Here is a 17,633-nt window from a genome sequence, read left to right as displayed (position 1 = left end):
AACATATATTTTTACATATATTTGTAAATGCATTCCAAAAATGTAGATTTGTATTTTTAAAGACATACAGCACATTTGAAATTTATTTTTTAAAATAGTTTTCATATATTTTGTAATAAAAACGCATTTCAACATGCAGTATATATATATATATATATATATATATATATATATATATTTATTGAAATATATTGAATATGGTCAAAATTGTAGTATTTCACATATATGACAATATATTTGGGAAGAATATTTTTAAAATAGATTTCAAATATATGTTTCTTCCATGTGGGTATTCCAATGGTCAGACAGGCTGAAACGCCCCCCTTCCCCCTGCACAGACATTCATCGGGAAGATCAGTGTGCTTTGCTGTTTCTCCTCCCCTGGCTCCTTGTGCAGCTGAGAACAGAGGGAATTTGATCATTTATAGAAATGAAAAAAAAAAGTTATTTATATTTTATATATATATATATATATATATATATATATATATATATATATATAATATATATATACAGACACACACATTTTGTCCTTCATTTCTATAATAAAACAAATGGGTTGTTCCAGTTGCCTGTACTTTGTAATGTGAAATAAGATGTACGCTCCTGTAGATATGACCATCAGATTTGACTTTCTGTATGTATGGCAGGAATACAGAAACGACCAATGTGAATTTTTTGATGCATGGGAAAACTTGCTCTCTGGGCAAACCTTCAGGTCATTCATATCAATTAAAGTCTATAAGACTTCCAAAAGTCTTTGAAGACAAAGTTTCTGAAAAACAAAAAACAAACAGTAATTGGATCACCTCTGTATGTCTTTGCTGGAATGAAGTTTCCGATGCGAAGCTAAAATCCACCCTGTGCGGAAACGTTTTCCACATTCAGGACACGGGAAGGCCCACACTGCCGTGTGGGCTGCCAGATGCTGCGCAAGACTGCATTTGTATGTAAAATGTTTCCCACACTCGGGACAGACGAACGGCTTCTCCCCTGTGTGACTTCTGTGGTGTATGATAAGATAGGACTGATGAGTGAAACGTTTCCCACAATCCGGACATGAAAAGGGCTTCTCCGCTTTGTAGGGTGCCGGCTGGACATCCGGTGTTACAGATTTTTCTTCTGCCACGTAGGCTGTGATGTCGTCGTCTACTATGTCACCATCTGGAGCCTTGGGATGTGTTTCCATGCTGTACCACCTGTATCGTCCATCTGAAGAAAAGAAAGAATGGGTGGTAACACAGAACTGCAGGCTAAACCGTCTTTAATCGGTTTCTACCTGGCCATCAAATTGCTATAGGCCGGGCGGCAACCGATTAGTGACTTTTGGCATTTTAAGAGGACGTCATATGACATCCTCCTGGAACGAGCATCATGGGCGTGATCCATTGCCAGCTGTTTAACCTCTTGGCGGCAGCGCCTCCCGGCCCTTCAAGAGTTTCAGAAGCTGGGAGGCGGGGCGGAGTTTTAGGGTCATGTGACCGCTGTGATTCACCGTCACATGATCAGAAAAGGTCCCGATCGAAAGGGGAGATCGGGACCTTTCCGGGAGTAGCAGACATATGTGCTGGGAGCGCGCAGGGGGGGCACTCTCAGCACATATGTATTTTCTAATTGCACGCAAATATGCAGCCACTCGGCATCAAGGCACAGACGCCGAAAGGCCGCATATTTGCATGCAATCGGCGTCAAGGGGTTAAAAAAAAAAGTTTATGTTACAATACTTAAAGCGGAGTTCCACTCACACTGTAAAAAAATAAAAGTCAGCAGCTACAAAAACTGTAGCTGCTGACTTTTAAAAAAAAAGTCACTCACCTGTCCCACGATCCCATGTTGCCCCCACCGCAGCCCGTTTTACCGGCCATCCTGTATTCCAGGCACCGGCATCTTCAGTGTGGGCACCCGGCTGTGACAGCTTGCCAAAAGTATTGGGACACCCCTCTAAATCATGTGATTCAGATATTCCAATCCCCTCCATGGCCACAGGTGCATATAATCAAACCCCTAGGCATGCAGACTGCTTCTACAAACACTGGTAAAGAATGGGTCGCTCTCAGGAGCTCAGTGATTCCAAGCGTGGTCCCGTGATAGGTGGTCACCTGTGCAATAAGTCCATCCGTGACATTTCCTGGCTACTAAATATTCCACGTTCAGCTGTTAGTGGGATTATAACAAAGTGGAAGCAACTGGGAACAACAGCAACTCAGCCACCAAGTGGTAGGCCACGTCACATGACAGAGTGGGGTCAGCGCATGCTGAAGCGCACAGTGTGCAGAAGTCACCAACTGTCTGCAGAGTCAATAGCTACAGACCTCCAAACTTGGTGTGGCCTTCAGATGAGCACAACAACAGTGCGTTGAGAGCTTCATGGAATGGGTTTCCATAGCCAAGCATCCGCATCCAAGCCTTGCAAAGCGACGAATGCAGTGGTGTAAAGTACGCCGCCACTGGACTCTAGAGCAGTGGAGACATGTTCTCTGGAGTGACCAATCACGCTTCTCTATCTGGTAATCCGATGGATGTATCTGGGTTTGGCGGTTGCCAGGAGAACGGTACTTGCCTGACTGCATTGTGCCAAGAGTAAAGTTTGGTGAAGGGGGATTATGGTGTGGGGTTGTTTTTCAGGGGTCGGGCTTGGCCCCCTAGTTCCAGTGAAGGGAACTCTTAAGGCATCAGCATACCAAGACATTTTGGACAATTTCATGCCCCCAACTTTTTGGGAAGAGTTTGGGGATGGCCCCTTCCTGTTCCAACATGACTGCGCACCAGTGCACAAAGCAAGGTCCATAAAGACATGGAGGAGCCAGTTTGGGGTGGAGGAACTTGACTGTTCTGCACAGAGTCCTGACCTCAACCCCATAGAACACCTTTGAGATGAATTAGAGCGGAGACTGTGAGCCAGGCCTCCTCCCCCGACATCAGTGCCTGACCTGACAAATGTGCTTCTGGAAGAATGGTCCAACCTTCCCATAGACACCCTCCTAAACCTTGTGGACGGCCTTCCCAGAAGAGTTGAAGCTGTTATAGCTGCAAAGGGCGGGGCCAACTCAATATTGAACCCTATGGACTAAGACTGGGAGGCCATTAAAGGTCATGTGTGTGGAAAGGCAGGCAGCCCATTACTGCGGGCAATATAGTGTATGTGTAGCATCCACTTAGGTAGGTGCTTGGGTTAGATAGAATTAGTTGTGTTTTTGATAGGTAAATTTAGTTGTCATTCAGAGTGGATATAAATATTTGTTAGGAAAAAGCATAGATAGATAACTGTACTGGGTGAGCTGCGATCATTTAGTTAGGTCTGCTCTTTGTGTTCAGCTGCTGCCAGTCTGCCTATAGCTACACCAGAGAGAAGGACTGTAAGGCATGCTGGGTAAGTGTATATATTCAATGAGCACACAGGGCTCTGGGTCTTTCCAGTATAGGATTGTTCCAAGCCTGGGAGGGCGCATGTTCCCCTCCCAGGCAGCTACTGCCATGCGGCCTCAGGTGGGCGACCTGAGGGCCTGAATGCTGAGAGCCTGGTTCTGCTCTGCTGACTGAGGGGCTGTCTCCTGAAGATCTGGTCTAGTTTCATGGAGGAAGGCATCCAGCTGCTCTTGGGCCTTGTGATTACAGACTAAAGGATCTTAGAGACTGAATGCCTGTTTAACCCCCTCTAGTTTTACCAAGTCATTTGCAGGTTTAGCAAAGGGAACACCGGTTGGAAATCCAAAGAGCTTTGTCCACCTGGACTACTTTTTAAGGCACAATGTTCTAGTGCTCTAAAGAAGTTACTACTACTGCTATCACTGTTACTACTACTACATTTTACTACAGCCTTAAAGCTGAAGTCCACTGTTTGGTTCAAGCAAGGACTCCAAGCCCTCAATGTATATAGTTCCTACTTTTGGAGTATCCAGTCCATCTCTCTCATTCCTATCCAAGTTCTCCAAAAATAAAAGCAACAAAAACAACACCCCTAGGCTGGCTATTGAAGAAATGTGTGAATGACCCTATGTGCCTGGCTGAGGAGCAAAGTACCTGGGGAGGACCTGGACAGCATTCCTCCAGCTTCTATGGGAGTACTGCTACATAGGAACGCCTCTACTACCACTGAAATTGTTTTTTTTTTTTAACCAGAGGAAATGTACAAAGATAACTCTGGTGACAATGAGAACATGCAACTCTTCTGTGTTTGTTACTTACCCATTCCAATCTCTAGAATTTTCCTTTTACTCTTCACCTGTTTTTCTTCCTCCTCAGCTTTGAATTTTCCCTGAGTCTCTCTGGTGTCTCCGGGGTCTGTGAATAAAGATGAGAGTGAAGCCCCCTGTACTGAGATGTATGAGAGACCCCAGAGAGTGTGTGTGTGGGGAGACTGGTCACGTCTCAATGACATGATGTGAGGAGGAGAGCCGGAGTCTAATAGAGGATTATGGCTCCTGACTACCTCACTAGGCACATACTGTCTCCCCATCTGGGTGCTTTCACACTGCCCTGCTGTGGTTTGACCGCAGCGCAGTGTATCTGTGGTTTCCCATAGACCTTTATTAAATTGGGTGTTTTTGATGTGCTTCCTGAAAGCGAACCAAAGTCCTGCATGCTGCATCTTTGGTGCGCTTTAAAAAAAAAAGAAAAGTCTGATCTAAAAGAGGGCTATGGGAAAGCATGGGTAACCCACACGAAAACCATGGGGGTATAATGCACTGTGGCATAGCAGTGTGAAAGAGTCCTAACTGTCTGCTGACAGAGAAGGGGGGAGAAGAAGAGATTGTTGTAGTGACTGAACAAGGAGGATCTGGGACTCTTCTCTGGATTTAGTGTTTATTACTAACCTGTGCTGATCTCTGGAGGCATTTTCTCTTCTTTAATCCTAATGACCCCTTCTTCCTCCTCAGTTTTGACATCTCTAGGAGTCTCTCTGGTGTCTCCGCGATCTGTAAATAAAGAGTGAAGCCCCCTGTACTGAGATGTATGAGAGACCCCAGAGAGTGTGTGTGGGCGGAGACTGGTCATGTCTCAATGACATGATGTGAGGAGGAGAGCCGGAGTCTAATAGAGGCTGATGGCTCCTGACAACCCCACTGGGCACATAGGGAGTTATTTACTAAAACTGGAGCGCTCAGAATCTGGTGCAGCTGTGCATGGTAGTCAATCAGCTTCTAACTTCAGCTTCATCAATTAAGTTTTGTCAATAGAACCTGAAAATTGATTGGTTTTTATGCAGAAGTGCACTAGATTTTGCACTCTCCAGGTTTGGTTAACAAACCGCATACTGTCCCCCCATTACTGTCTACTGACAGAGGAGGGGGGAGAAGAAGAGATGGTTGTAGTGACTGAACAAGGAGGATCTGGGACTCTTCTCTGGATTTAGTGTTTATTCCTCACCTGTGCTGATCTCTGTAGGGATCTCCTCCTTACATGGTTTATCACTTCTCACATACGACTCTTCTACCTCCTCTTTCACTTCAGTTTTAATATGCTTCAACTTTTTATACTAAATAATACAAAAAATAGAAAGAGCTTATTGTACTCTCTGAGAAGGCATTTAACTGATTGTACACAAAGTATAGAATATATCATTCTAGAAGAACCTAAATTGAATCTACCTGATAACATGATAGGCTGTTACAATGCCCCAGTGAGTAATCCCGGGAATACAGAGGACGGGGACATCTCTCTGGTGGGTTTCCATTACTGGATCCATCTGAATGAAACACACACACTGACTGAATACATTGTTTCTATGACATTATCAGAGGATGTGTGTATCTAGGTGGATCCTCAATACAAGAAATGAAAGTCTCCTCTTACCCGGTGATGTGAGGGGCGGCCGGTTCTCCATCATGACATCCTTCTATAGATCCTTGTGTCCTTCTATATACTCCCACTCCTCTATTGTTTCTATGACTTTATCAGAGGATTTGTGTATCTAGGTGGATCCTCAATACAAGAAATGAAAATCTCCTCTTACCTGGTGATGTGAGGGGCGGCCGATGCTCCATCATGACATACTTGTACAGTTCTTGTTGTCCTTCTAAATCCTCTTAATTATCTGAATGTATGGATTCAAAATTTGAAATCAAAGATGGACTGTAAAGTTCACATTGAGATAAATCAATAAAAAGCATATCTGGAAAACAAAAAGAAAAAGTATATATAGTAGCAAAACAGGGCAGTAGAAAACATGTCTCACCTAATAAGCCTTCAGCCCAGGCTAGCTCAGTGCATGGGCAAACCAAGACTCAGGATACTGCTGAATATACACCCAACTATTTTCTACCAGACATATTATGAGAAGAAGCAACCCACTGAAAAAGATATTTATGCTTTGATAAGTTGAAAGAAAAAGAAAAGGAAAACCAGCAATAAATACAACTGAATCAAATAGGAAATTGCCATTGCAAAGACTAAAGCCCCCTAATAGAAGACAGATTATTCTACAGCCCTGGTGCCCAACTTGCAGCGCTATGGCACTCTGTTTTGCCTATCCCTTTTCTCTTTTTATTTTATTACAGGTATTTATATAGTACCATCAATGTATGCAGTACTTTACATACATTGCGAGTATGTGCACCCTTCCTGATTTTATTTTTTGTTTTACATCTTTGTCACACTTAAATTATTCAGATCAGGGGGGGGGGGGCTCCAAATTTTTCAAACAAAGGGCCAGTATATGGTCCTTCAGACTTTAGGAGGGCCGGATTAGGGCCAGTGAGGATAGAAAATGTCCTGACCCCAGCATCAGTGAGAATAAACATGGCTTCAGGGTTGATGGTCAGTAGGAGGAGCAGTGTCCCATCATTGGTATTAGTGGGAGGAATAGTGTCCCATCATTGGTATTAGTGGGAAGAATAGTGCCCCATCATTGGTTCTAGTGGGAAGAATAGTGTCCCATCATTGGTATTAGTGGGAAGAATAGTGTCCCATCATTGGTATTAGTGGGAGGAATAGTGCCCCATCATTGGTATCGGTGGGAGGAATAGTGCTCCATCATTGGTATCAGTGGGAGGAATAGTGTCCCATCATTGGTGTCAGTGGGAGGAATAGTGCCCCATCACTGGTATCAGCGGGAGGAATAGTGCCCCATCATTGGTATTAGTGGGAAGAATAGTGCCCCATCATTGGTTCTAGTGGGAAGAATAGTGTCCCATCATTGGTATTAGTGGGAAGGATAGTGCCCCATCATTCGTTCTAGTGGGAAGAATAGTGCCCCATCATTGGTTCTAGTGGTAAGAATAGTGCCCCATCATTGGTTCTAGTGGGAAGAATAGTGTCCCATCATTGGTATTAGTGGGAAGAAAAGTGCCCCATCATTGGTCCTAGTGGGAAGAATAGTGCACCATCATTGGTTCTAGTGGGAAGACTAGTGCCCCATCATTGGTATTAGTGGGTAGAATAGTGCCCCATCATTGGTTCTAGTGGGAAGAATAGTACACTATCATTGGTTCTAGAGAGAAGAATAGTACACTATCATTGGTTCTAATGGGAAGAATTGTGCCCAATTATTGGCATTAGTGGGTAGAATAGTGCCCCATCATTGGTTCTAGTGGGAAGAATAGTACACCATCATTGGTTCTAGTGGGAAGAATAGTACACCATCATTGGTTCTAGTGGGAAAAATAGTACACTATCATTGGTTCTAGTGGAAAGAATAGTATACCATCATTGGTTCTAGTGGGAAGAACAGTACACTATCACTGGTTCTAGTGGGAAGAATAGTACACCATCATTGGTTCTAGTTGGAAGAATAGTGCACCATCATTGGTTCTAGTGGGAAGAATAGTACACTATCATTGGTTCTAGTGGGAAGAATAGTACACCATCATTGGTTCATGTTGGAAGAATAGTGCACCATCATTGGTTCATGTTGGAAGAATAGTGCACCATCATTGGTCCTAGTGGGAAGAATTGTGCCCCATCATTGGTATTAGTGGGAAGAATAGTGCCCCATCATTGGTTCTAGTGGGAAGAATAGTACACTGTCATTGGTTTCAGTGGGAAGAATAGTACACCATCATTGGTTCTAGTGGGAAGAATAGTACACTATCTTTGGTTTTAGTGAGAAGAATAGTGCACCATCATTGGTTCTAATGGGAAAAATAGTGCACCATCATTGGTTCTAGTGGGAAGAATAGTACACTGTCATTGGTTCTAGTGGGAAGAATAGTGCCCCATCATTGGTTCTAGTGAGAAGAATAGTACACCATCATTGGTTTCAATGGAAGAAGTGCTGCCCCACTGTTGGTCTCAGTAGAAGGAATAGTGCCCCAAGAGCTGGATAAAGGGTAGCAAAGGGCCATATCTGTCCCTCAGGTCACAGTTTGGAGACCCCTGATTCAGATCATCAAACAAATTTTAATATTACACAAAGATAACCTGAGTAAACACAAATGGCAGTTTTTAAATGACAATTTCATTTATTAGGGAAAAAGCTGTCCAAACCTGCCTGGCTCTATGCAAAAAAGTACTTGCCCCCTAGACCTAACAACTGGTTGTGCAACCCTTGGCAGCAATAACTGCAATCAAGCGTTTGCGATAACTGGCAATGAGTCTTTCACATCGCTGTGGAGGAATTTTGGCCCACTCTTCTTTGCAGAATTGTTTTAATTCAGCCACATTGGAGGGTTTTCCAGCATGAACAGCCTGTTTAAGGTCATGCCGAAGCATCTCAATCAGTCCAGACTTTGACTTGGCCACTCCAAAACCCTTATTTTTTTTTTCTTTTTAGCCATTCAGAGGTGGACTTGCTGGTGTGTTTCGGATCATTGTCCTGCTGTGTAACCCAAGTGTGCTTGAGCTTGAGGTCACAAACTGATGGCCGGACATTCTCCTTCAGGATTTTCTAGTAGAGCGCAGAATTCATGGGACCATCAATTATGGCAAGTCATCCAGGTCCTGAAGCTGCAAAGCAGCTCCAGACCATCACACTACCACCACCATGTTTGACTGTTGGAATGATGTTCTTTTTATGAAATGCTGCTTTAATTTTACGCCAGATGTAACAGGACGCATATCTTCCAAAACGTTCAACTGTTGTCTCTTCAGTCCACAGAATTGTCTTGGGGATAATTAGGATGTTTTTTGGCAAATGTGAGACAAGCCTTTGTGTTCTTCTTGGTCAGCAGTGGCTTTCGCATTGGAATTTTCCCATGGATACCATTGTTGCCCAATCTCTTTCAGATTGTTGAACCATGAACACCAACCTTAACAGAGGCAAGTGAGGCCTTCAGTTCTTTAGATGTTGTTCTGGATTCTTTTATGACCTCCTGGATGAATAGTCATTGTGCTCTTGGAGTAATTTTGGTGTGCCAGCCACTCCTGGGAAGGTTCTCCATTGTTCCATGTTTTCTCCATTTGTGGATAATAGCTCTCACCATGCTTCAGTGAGGTCCCAAAGCCTTAGAAATGGCTCTGTAACCCTTTCCAGACTGATACATGTCAATTACTTTGTTTCTCATCTGTTCTTGAATTTCTTTAGATTGCGGCATGATGTGTTAATTTTTTTAGATCTTTTAGCAAACTTCACTTTGTCAGACAGCTTCTATTTAAGTGATTTTTTGATTCAGCAGGTCTGTCAGTATTCGGGCCTGGGTGTGGAAAGTGAAATTTAACTCCAAAAAATGTGGTTAATCACTGTTCTTGCATGATTTAGCAAGGAGGGGGGCAGTTACTTTTTCACATAGGGCCAGGCAGGTTTGGACAGCTTTTTCCCTTAATAAATGAAATCATTATTTAAAAACTGCATTTTGTATTTACTAGGGTTATCTTTGTGTAATATTAACATTTGCTTGATGATCTGAATCATTTAAGTGTGACAAATACGCAAAAAAATAAAAAATCAGGAAGGGACAAATACTTTTTCACAGTACTGTAAATATTGTACATTCCCAACAGTCTCTGCCCTCAAGGAGCACACAATCTAAGGTGTTTAACCATTTCCATACTGGGCGCTTTTACCCCCTTCCCTCCCAGGCCATTTTTCAGGTTTCAGCGCTCTCACACGTTGAATGACAATTGCGCAGTCATACAACATTGTACCCAAACTAAAAATTTTATTATTTTCTTCACACAACTAGAGCTTTCTTTTGGTGGTATTTAATCACCGCCGGGGTTTTTATTTTTTGCTAAATTAACAAAAAAAGACCAAAAATTTTGAAAAAAAACAAGTTTTTCTTTGTTTCTGTTATAAAAGTTTGCAAATAAAAAATTGTTCTTCATAAATTTAGGCCAAGATGTATTCTGCTACATGTCTTTGGTGAAAATAACCCAAATTACGATGTATTTTTTAGTTTGTAGGAAAGTTATAGAGTTCACAAACTATGGTATATATCTGAATATTGATCAATCCTGAAGTACTGACAGCCAATCTAATTTCTTGAGGTCCAAGAATGTCAGAACAGTACAGATATCCCCCAAATGACCCCTTTTTGCAAAGTAGACAGTTCGACGTACTTCATAAGAGGCATGGCGAGTTTTTTGAAGTTGTATTTTTTTAACTGGCATGGCGGTGATCAGGGACACTGACTGGTGACAGTATGCAAAAAAAAAAATATATATATATATTTTTTATTTTATTATTTTTTATTACATTTTTTTTTAAGATTTTTTTTCATATTTCACTATGTCCAAAGTAGTACAATGTTACCATAGTAACATTGTACTACTTTGGGGAAGTGATCAGTATTTTTTCTTTTACACAATTTGCTTATAGCAAAGAATTACTTTAAGCAAGCATTTACCTGAATGACATCGATTCATTCAGGCGCTTTTTTTTTTTTTGTGCTTAGCTGTGATTTGGCCACAGCTAATCACATGGCATATGGCTGTGACCATTCACAGCTAGACACTAGTATACAATGGATGGCATGAATGAAGCCATCCATTGTATACAACCGTCATGTGACCTGCTGTGATTGGTCACAGCAGGTCACGTGGTACCGGCAACGGGGGCCAGTACTCAGATCTGTCATCGGCCGTGTCCGAGGTACATGGCCGGTGACAGATCGCGCCGCTGTGCGGCTCTGCAAGCGCGAAAACTGCGCATGCCCGGGAGAATGCCATATGGCGTCCACCCGGAAATCTACAGCATTTTGCCGACCGCCAAACAGCTATTGGCCAGGCGGCTATTGGCTAACTCACATTCACACATACTAGGGCCAGGTAACCTACTCGCATGTCTTTGGAATGTGGGAAGAAGCGGAGTATCCAGAGGAAACCTACGAAGGCACAGAGAGGACATGCAAACTCCAGGCAGACAGTGCCATGGTTGGGATTTGAACCAACAACCCTAGTGCTTCTAGGTGGAAGTACTAACCACTAAGCCACTGTGCTAACTACAATCCTTTATAAATGACCTAGTGGATAGAAATGAGGCACACTTAGATTTCACGGAGCTGTTAGGAGCACAAATGTGAAGTTATTGATTTGTAAAGGGGCTGTAATAGCAGTGATCTATAGCAGTCTTATGTCAAGTGCCTTCAGTGGCTGTGTCCTGAAGCAAACTACCATAGCATGTTCGCAGTCTCTGACCATCTCTTGTTGTATGTGTGCAGTCTCTGACAGCTATATGTAGCATTATATTCACGAAATATCATTTTCAGACCTTTGTCAATGCCAGGGTCCCACTTGAAGCCCGATCTATCTAGTAAGTTAACCACCCCGATCTAGGGAAACACTATCCATGTGGTCACCAGAAGTAGACAATGACTTGAGGAACTTAAAGGGTAAGTTCACCTATTTAAAAAAAATGCACATATTTTTGCAGGTAAAACTTTTTTTTTTCCTGGAGCCTGCGGAACATTGCACCAGCAATCAGCAAAACGAGGGTGCAATGTCAGGCTCCGGCAGAACCTTAGTATAGATAGCTGTCTGCCTGTACAGGAAGATCAATAAACTACAACAGCGCCCTCACAGTTCATTCAGAACTACAAGCCGTCTGCCGCAGTGAAAGACGGTAGTTGCAGTTCATTCACAGATAGCTGTGAATGAATGATATGGCCATGTAAGCATTCTTATGAGCAAGCCAGGAGTGGTGAAATGTGTCAAGGAAGGTTAGTTCCTGGGTGCAGATATTGTTGCATGGAGTCACTTTGTTCACAACCAATAAATGTGACAACAGGAGCTAAGCAAGATCTGTGCTGGAATAGTTTCAGTGGAGGGCAGGGGAGACATCTGGGGTCTAATAGACCCACAATGTCTCTATAAAGAGGACCTGTCACATGCCCATGCAATCACATAGGGGCTAATAAGCCAACTATGTGATGGCAATAAGGTAAAAAAAAATTAAAAACTGTGCAGACAGCTAGTTATCAAAACTGACAGAAGCAGCATTGTATTTCATTCCAAAACTGAATTTACTTCAGTGAATAGTTCTGTAAAACGGCAATACAATCACATAAACTGAAGTTACGATATGCTTGCACTCATGTATCTTATAAATGCCTACAATGAACACATTCTTACAAACGGCTACCTACAAATCACATTAAATATATTGAAACGTGATCTAGATACATATATAATGTATATATATATATATATATATATATATATATATCTTTGACAAACACAATGAAAGATTTTATAGGCATACCTGTATCAAAGGGAGAAAGGAAGCCTTCACTGGTGTGTTCTTCTGGAAGCTAAACTGGAACTGCAGTCTTTATTTTTACCAAGCATGTGACACTCCCTGTTCTTTACTGACAAAGGTACAAAAGAGTGCAATTGCGGTGAATGCCCAACAGATGACTCTACTCAACACAATGATGTTAATACAGTATAAAGTGTATATAATAAAAGATTTCTACAAAATACATAAAATTAAAAAAAAAATTATTAAAAGCACCCTTGTCACCCCGGTACACACCCCCCCCCCCGCCCCCCAGAAAAAACACAACAAGCACATATGCATGTGACATCAATTGCGCCACACATGCAAGGTGTTGTCACAAACGTCAGCAATGATTCCGGGGCTATGGCCCCAGAATCATTGCTGATGTTTGTGACACCACATGTGTGGCGCAATTAATGTCACATACATATGTGCTTGTTGCGCTTTTTTGGGGGGTACCTCTAAACTGATGACATCGAAAGGCTTTTAACCTCTTCACGCCGGCCGCACTCCCGGCGTCTGGGCCTAGACGGCGAACGGCCGTACATTTGCATTCTATTAACAAAAAACATATGTGTTGAGAGCGCGCACCCTGCGTGCTCCTAGCACACATGTCCGGTACTCACGGAAAGGTCCCGGTCTCCTCTTTCAATCGGGACCTTTCCCGATCATGTGACATGATCCCTAAACCCCGGCCCGCCTCCCGGGTTCTGAAAATCTTAAAGGGCCGGGAGGCGTCGACGTGAAGGGGTTAAAGTGTCACCTATGGAGAATTTTGGGTACCATCGTTTTTCTGTAATTCCAGAGGCATGCACAATTTTACGACTTGGCATGTTTGGTATCTATTTACTCGATGCAACCCTATCTTGTATATTTTATCAAATAATTGGGTATAATATTATGTTTGTTTGGCCAAAATTCATTTTAGTGTGTTCTTTATGAAAATTTGATTGAGTTTATTAAATAACTACGTAAACGTCATGCAACATAAAAAACCTGCAACCACCATCACTGCATGCAACTGTCCGGAGAATACGTCTCCTTCACCATCACCCCTAGCTGAGCCCCCCATCCAATGTTCCACACATCAGAAGACATGCAGGAAGATGGGGATTAGTGGAGGTGACATGATCCCCCCCATCCAGTCCACACACAGTGCTGGGACCCACTTCTCTCATAATAGGCATCATTACCTCTTCCTCACTGGGTACCGTTTTTGCAGACTGATACCCCCTCCAGGAAGTTTTCTATGAGCTGCAAGAGCCTCTCTTCTTTCCTCTGAAGCTACAACAAAATGGCCACCAACCAGCCAGTACTAAGCCAATATATTTAATTTTTTTTTTTTTACAAAAGTTTACCATCTACAATGTAATAAAAGCAATACAAATATTCCACGTATGATTTAATGTCTGTAATACTTCCCCGAAAGCCCTCCTCGTCTGCGCTACAAGAAAATGGCCGCTTCTCCGCTGAAGGGAGAAATGTGTTGGAAGGAGGTTTGCCCTCTAGTGGTTGCTGTGAGTCGGGAAGCCCAGTGGGCGGGGTTTTCCTTATTCTGCAGTCTCCGCTCTGCGGCTTTCATGCGGTTTCTTTGGCCAACTGGTGTATCTGGTTGCTATGGAGACGCGCTGAGGGAAGGAAGAGGTTGACCGCCCTCTTGTGGAAATTTAGAAAACTTAGCAGAAATTTCTGCTGGAGTTTTTTTTATCGTACACAATCCATGGTGGTTCTTTTATTTGCAGCTTTTAAATTCACTCATTCTCCCATAATCCTTTATTAATTAAAAAAAAAAAATAATACCAATTCATCATGGGGGAGCTCCCCGACTTACCCCTTCAGGTGTTGTCATAGTAACCAGACAGAACTCCTAAAAATATCTGCAGTATAAAAGCTGAGGTAATTTGTTTATGCGCTGTATATTCTAATTTGTTTCATATATTCGTTGTTGCGAATGGATTCTTATTTTCGGAAGATTAACTATATTTGCTTTAACACGTTAATTTTTTTCAGATTACTCGGGAGTTGTCTCTGCTAGTCCCACCCACAAAGAGAAATGGAATGAGCTGATTAGACAATAGCGCCCGGAATCACATACATCTGAAAGTAACAAATGGAACAAAATTATTTTCGGATTTGTTATATTATGATCAGGGGCGGACTGACAACTCATGGGGCCCCCGGGCAATAGAGGATCATGGGGCCCCTGTGTCTTTGCCCATACTCAAAAAAGCCTATGAAAAAGGTACCAGGGGCTTCTCATGAAGCCCCCTACTGACCACGGGCCCTCGGGCAGTGCCCGAGTTTCCAAATGGTCAGTCCGACCCTGGTTATGATTCAGAGATTCTGATGGATCCACCTCCATAAGAGCTGGTTTACACATATGTGAATTGGATGCGTTATGATCCGCATTAAATCCGCAGGACACATGAAATAACATTGCTCCCTACAGTGCCTGTTCACATATGTCAGGTGCACTGGTGGTGCAGATTCAGTGCAGCTTGAAAAAGAGTCCTGTATGATTTCTCAGCAGTGCCTTCGTGCTCATTCACATATATGCGGATTGGATGCAGTTTGATCTGCATCCAATCCACAGGACGTGTGAAATAACATTGCTCCCTACAGTGTCTGTTCACATATGTTCGGTGCACTGGCGGTGTGGATTCAGTGCAGCTTGAAAAATAGTCATATGCAATTTCTGAGCAGTACCTTCATGCCCATTCACATATATATGCGGATTGGATGCAGTTTGAACCGCATCCAATCCACAGGATGTGTGAAATAAAATTGCTTCCTATGGTGCCTGTAAACTGGCAGTTTGGATTCAGTGCAGCTTGAAAAATAGTCATATGCAATTTCTGAGCAGTACCTTCATGCCCATTCACATATATATGCAGATTGGATGCAGTTTGCACCGCATCCAATCCACAGGATGTGTGAAATAAAATTGCTTCCTATGGTGCCTGTGAACTGGCAGTTTGGATTCAGTGCAGTTTGAAAAAGAGTCCTGTCCAATTTCTGAATGCTGATTCACACATGTGCGGACTGAAACTTAGGTTTCTCAGCTAATTGATACAGTAGTTGTTCATCGGTTCAGGTCAGGTTTACATCAGGTTCAGGACAGGATTCATTCAGGATTTTATCCTGTTCACACGTCAGGTTTAGAAACGGTTCCCATAGAAGTCAATAGCCTTTAATCCGCATCTGAACCGGGCCGCAGTGCTCAGAAATCGGACAGCACTCTTTTTTAAACTGCACTGCATCCGCACCACCAGTGCACCAGACATAAGTGAACAGGCACCATGGAAACAACGTTATTTCACATATCATGTGGATGGGTTGCGGTTCAAACCACATCCAATCCACATATATGTGAACGGGCACTGAGCAGTGCCTTCAGGTTCAGGCGCGGACTACAGGCTATTGACTTCAATGGGAACCGTTTCTAAACTGTGTATGTGTTAACAGGATAAAATCCTGACCTAATCCTGTCTTGAACCTGATGTAAATCTGACATGAACCGCTGAACAACTACTGTATCACTTTGCTGTGAAACCTGAGCTTCAATCCACACCGCACATGTGTGAATCAGCTCTCAGGTGCACATTCGGGCTCATTGACTTCTATGGGAATGCTTCTGAATCGCACGTCATCAGTTGTGAACAGGAAAAAATCCTGACCTCACCCTGATCTAATCCTAGACTGAATCTGATCTAATCCTGTCCTGAACCTGATCTAAACCTGTCCTGCACCTGATCTAAACCTGTCCTGAACTTGATATAAACCTGTCCTGAACATGATCTAATCCTGTACCGAGCCTGATCTAAACTTGTCCCGAACCTCATTTAATCCTAACCTGAACCTGATCTAATCCTGCCCTGAACCTGATCTAAACCTGTCCTGAACCTGATCTAATCCTGTCCTGAACCTGATCTAATCCTGTCCTGAACCTGATCTAATCCTGTCCTGAACCTGATCTAAACCTGTCCTGAAGCTGATCTAAACCTGTCCTGAAGCTGATCTAATCCTGTCCTGAAGCTGATCTAATCCTACCCTGAACCTGATCTAAACCTGTCCTGAACCTGATCTAAACCTGTCCTGAACCTGATCTAAACCTGTCCTGAACCTGATCTAAACCTGTCCTGAACCTGATTTAATCCTGTCCTGAACCTGATCTAAACCTGTCCTGAACCTGTCACTTTTGAAGATAATGGGAAACAGGACAAAGAGAGAGGGTGAATCTCCCCAAAAGGGGCACAGATTGCAATAAAAACTGACAGGGGTTCTAATCCACCTCCACTCTGTCCAAAACGGAAAAAAAGGTTTTGCCTTTAATTATACCTTAAAATGGTTGTAAACCCTTCCATGTACCCAGTGAAGTGGCTGGACTCAGGTGATACAGAGATGACACAAATCCTCCTACATAAGTTGTACCTTATTATCTGTAGTCTTCTCTACAACCGTACAAAGTGAAGAATTTATAAGGCTTGAAGAGCTGTCGAAAAAAAGGGGCAGAGTCCAGAAGTTACAGCTCAGTGAGGAGAGCCCTGAGAGCTGATTGGAGGGAAGAGACACACCCCCCTTCACACAGCACATTGTAGGGTCATCTTAGGCCAAGACTTCACCCATCACTGTAAATGCACCTAGCACAACCTTCATGGACTCAACTCCCCTCCAGGAAGATCACTGCCTTGGACCTATAGAGCACCCTGCAAGTGAGACCACTGAGTATGCTCTACAGCAGAGGTTGCTGTCCAGGGGGTCCAGTGCCAAACTGTGCTCACAGGCTCCAGTGTCATTAAAGGCTGCCCATACTTTTCACCTGCTGGCTGTAGTGACTGACCTAGATGGAACCCACTTCTGCCCCAGTAAAAAGAGATCTACAGAAAGACATAAGCAAGCATCCGTCCCCTTTAGACACTAGAAAAAACTGAGGCTTAGCTGAGCTTGGAGGGGTTATGTCTGGACAGGGAATTCTGCCTTTTTTTGACCAGTGTCCATTCACCTGAAGTTATTCCTCTGTGTCCTTGTCAGGAGCGTGTAG

General features: G+C 43.1%; 2 protein-coding genes across 2 annotated transcripts in view; both read right to left on the bottom strand.

The window, feature by feature from the left end:
• LOC149466145 (uncharacterized) overlaps window positions 1-17,633 on the bottom strand; it is a 132,165-nt gene that overhangs the window by 100,024 nt on the left and 14,508 nt on the right. The gene's annotated exons all lie outside the window — the stretch shown is intronic.
• Window positions 187-13,876, bottom strand: LOC149466146 (uncharacterized). The gene is made up of 8 exons (XM_089672873.1): window positions 13,786-13,876; window positions 12,575-12,680; window positions 5,954-6,112; window positions 5,589-5,686; window positions 5,368-5,476; window positions 4,815-4,916; window positions 4,186-4,281; window positions 187-1,212 (listed from the first exon to the last, which is right to left on the bottom strand). The coding sequence occupies exons 3-8, from the start codon at window positions 5,985-5,987 to the stop codon at window positions 806-808; spliced, it is 846 nt and encodes a 281-aa protein (XP_089528999.1). The 5' UTR covers window positions 5,988-6,112; window positions 12,575-12,680; window positions 13,786-13,876; the 3' UTR covers window positions 187-805.

The sequence above is a fragment of the Staurois parvus genome, unplaced genomic scaffold, assembly GCF_062004578.1.
Source record: "Staurois parvus isolate SC_StPar_1 unplaced genomic scaffold, SC_StPar_1.0 ptg000132l, whole genome shotgun sequence".
In the NCBI taxonomy this organism is placed as follows: Eukaryota; Metazoa; Chordata; class Amphibia; order Anura; family Ranidae; genus Staurois; species Staurois parvus.
The sequence above is the reverse complement of the archived record's forward strand: the minus strand, read 5'-3'. Positions and strand labels throughout refer to the sequence as shown.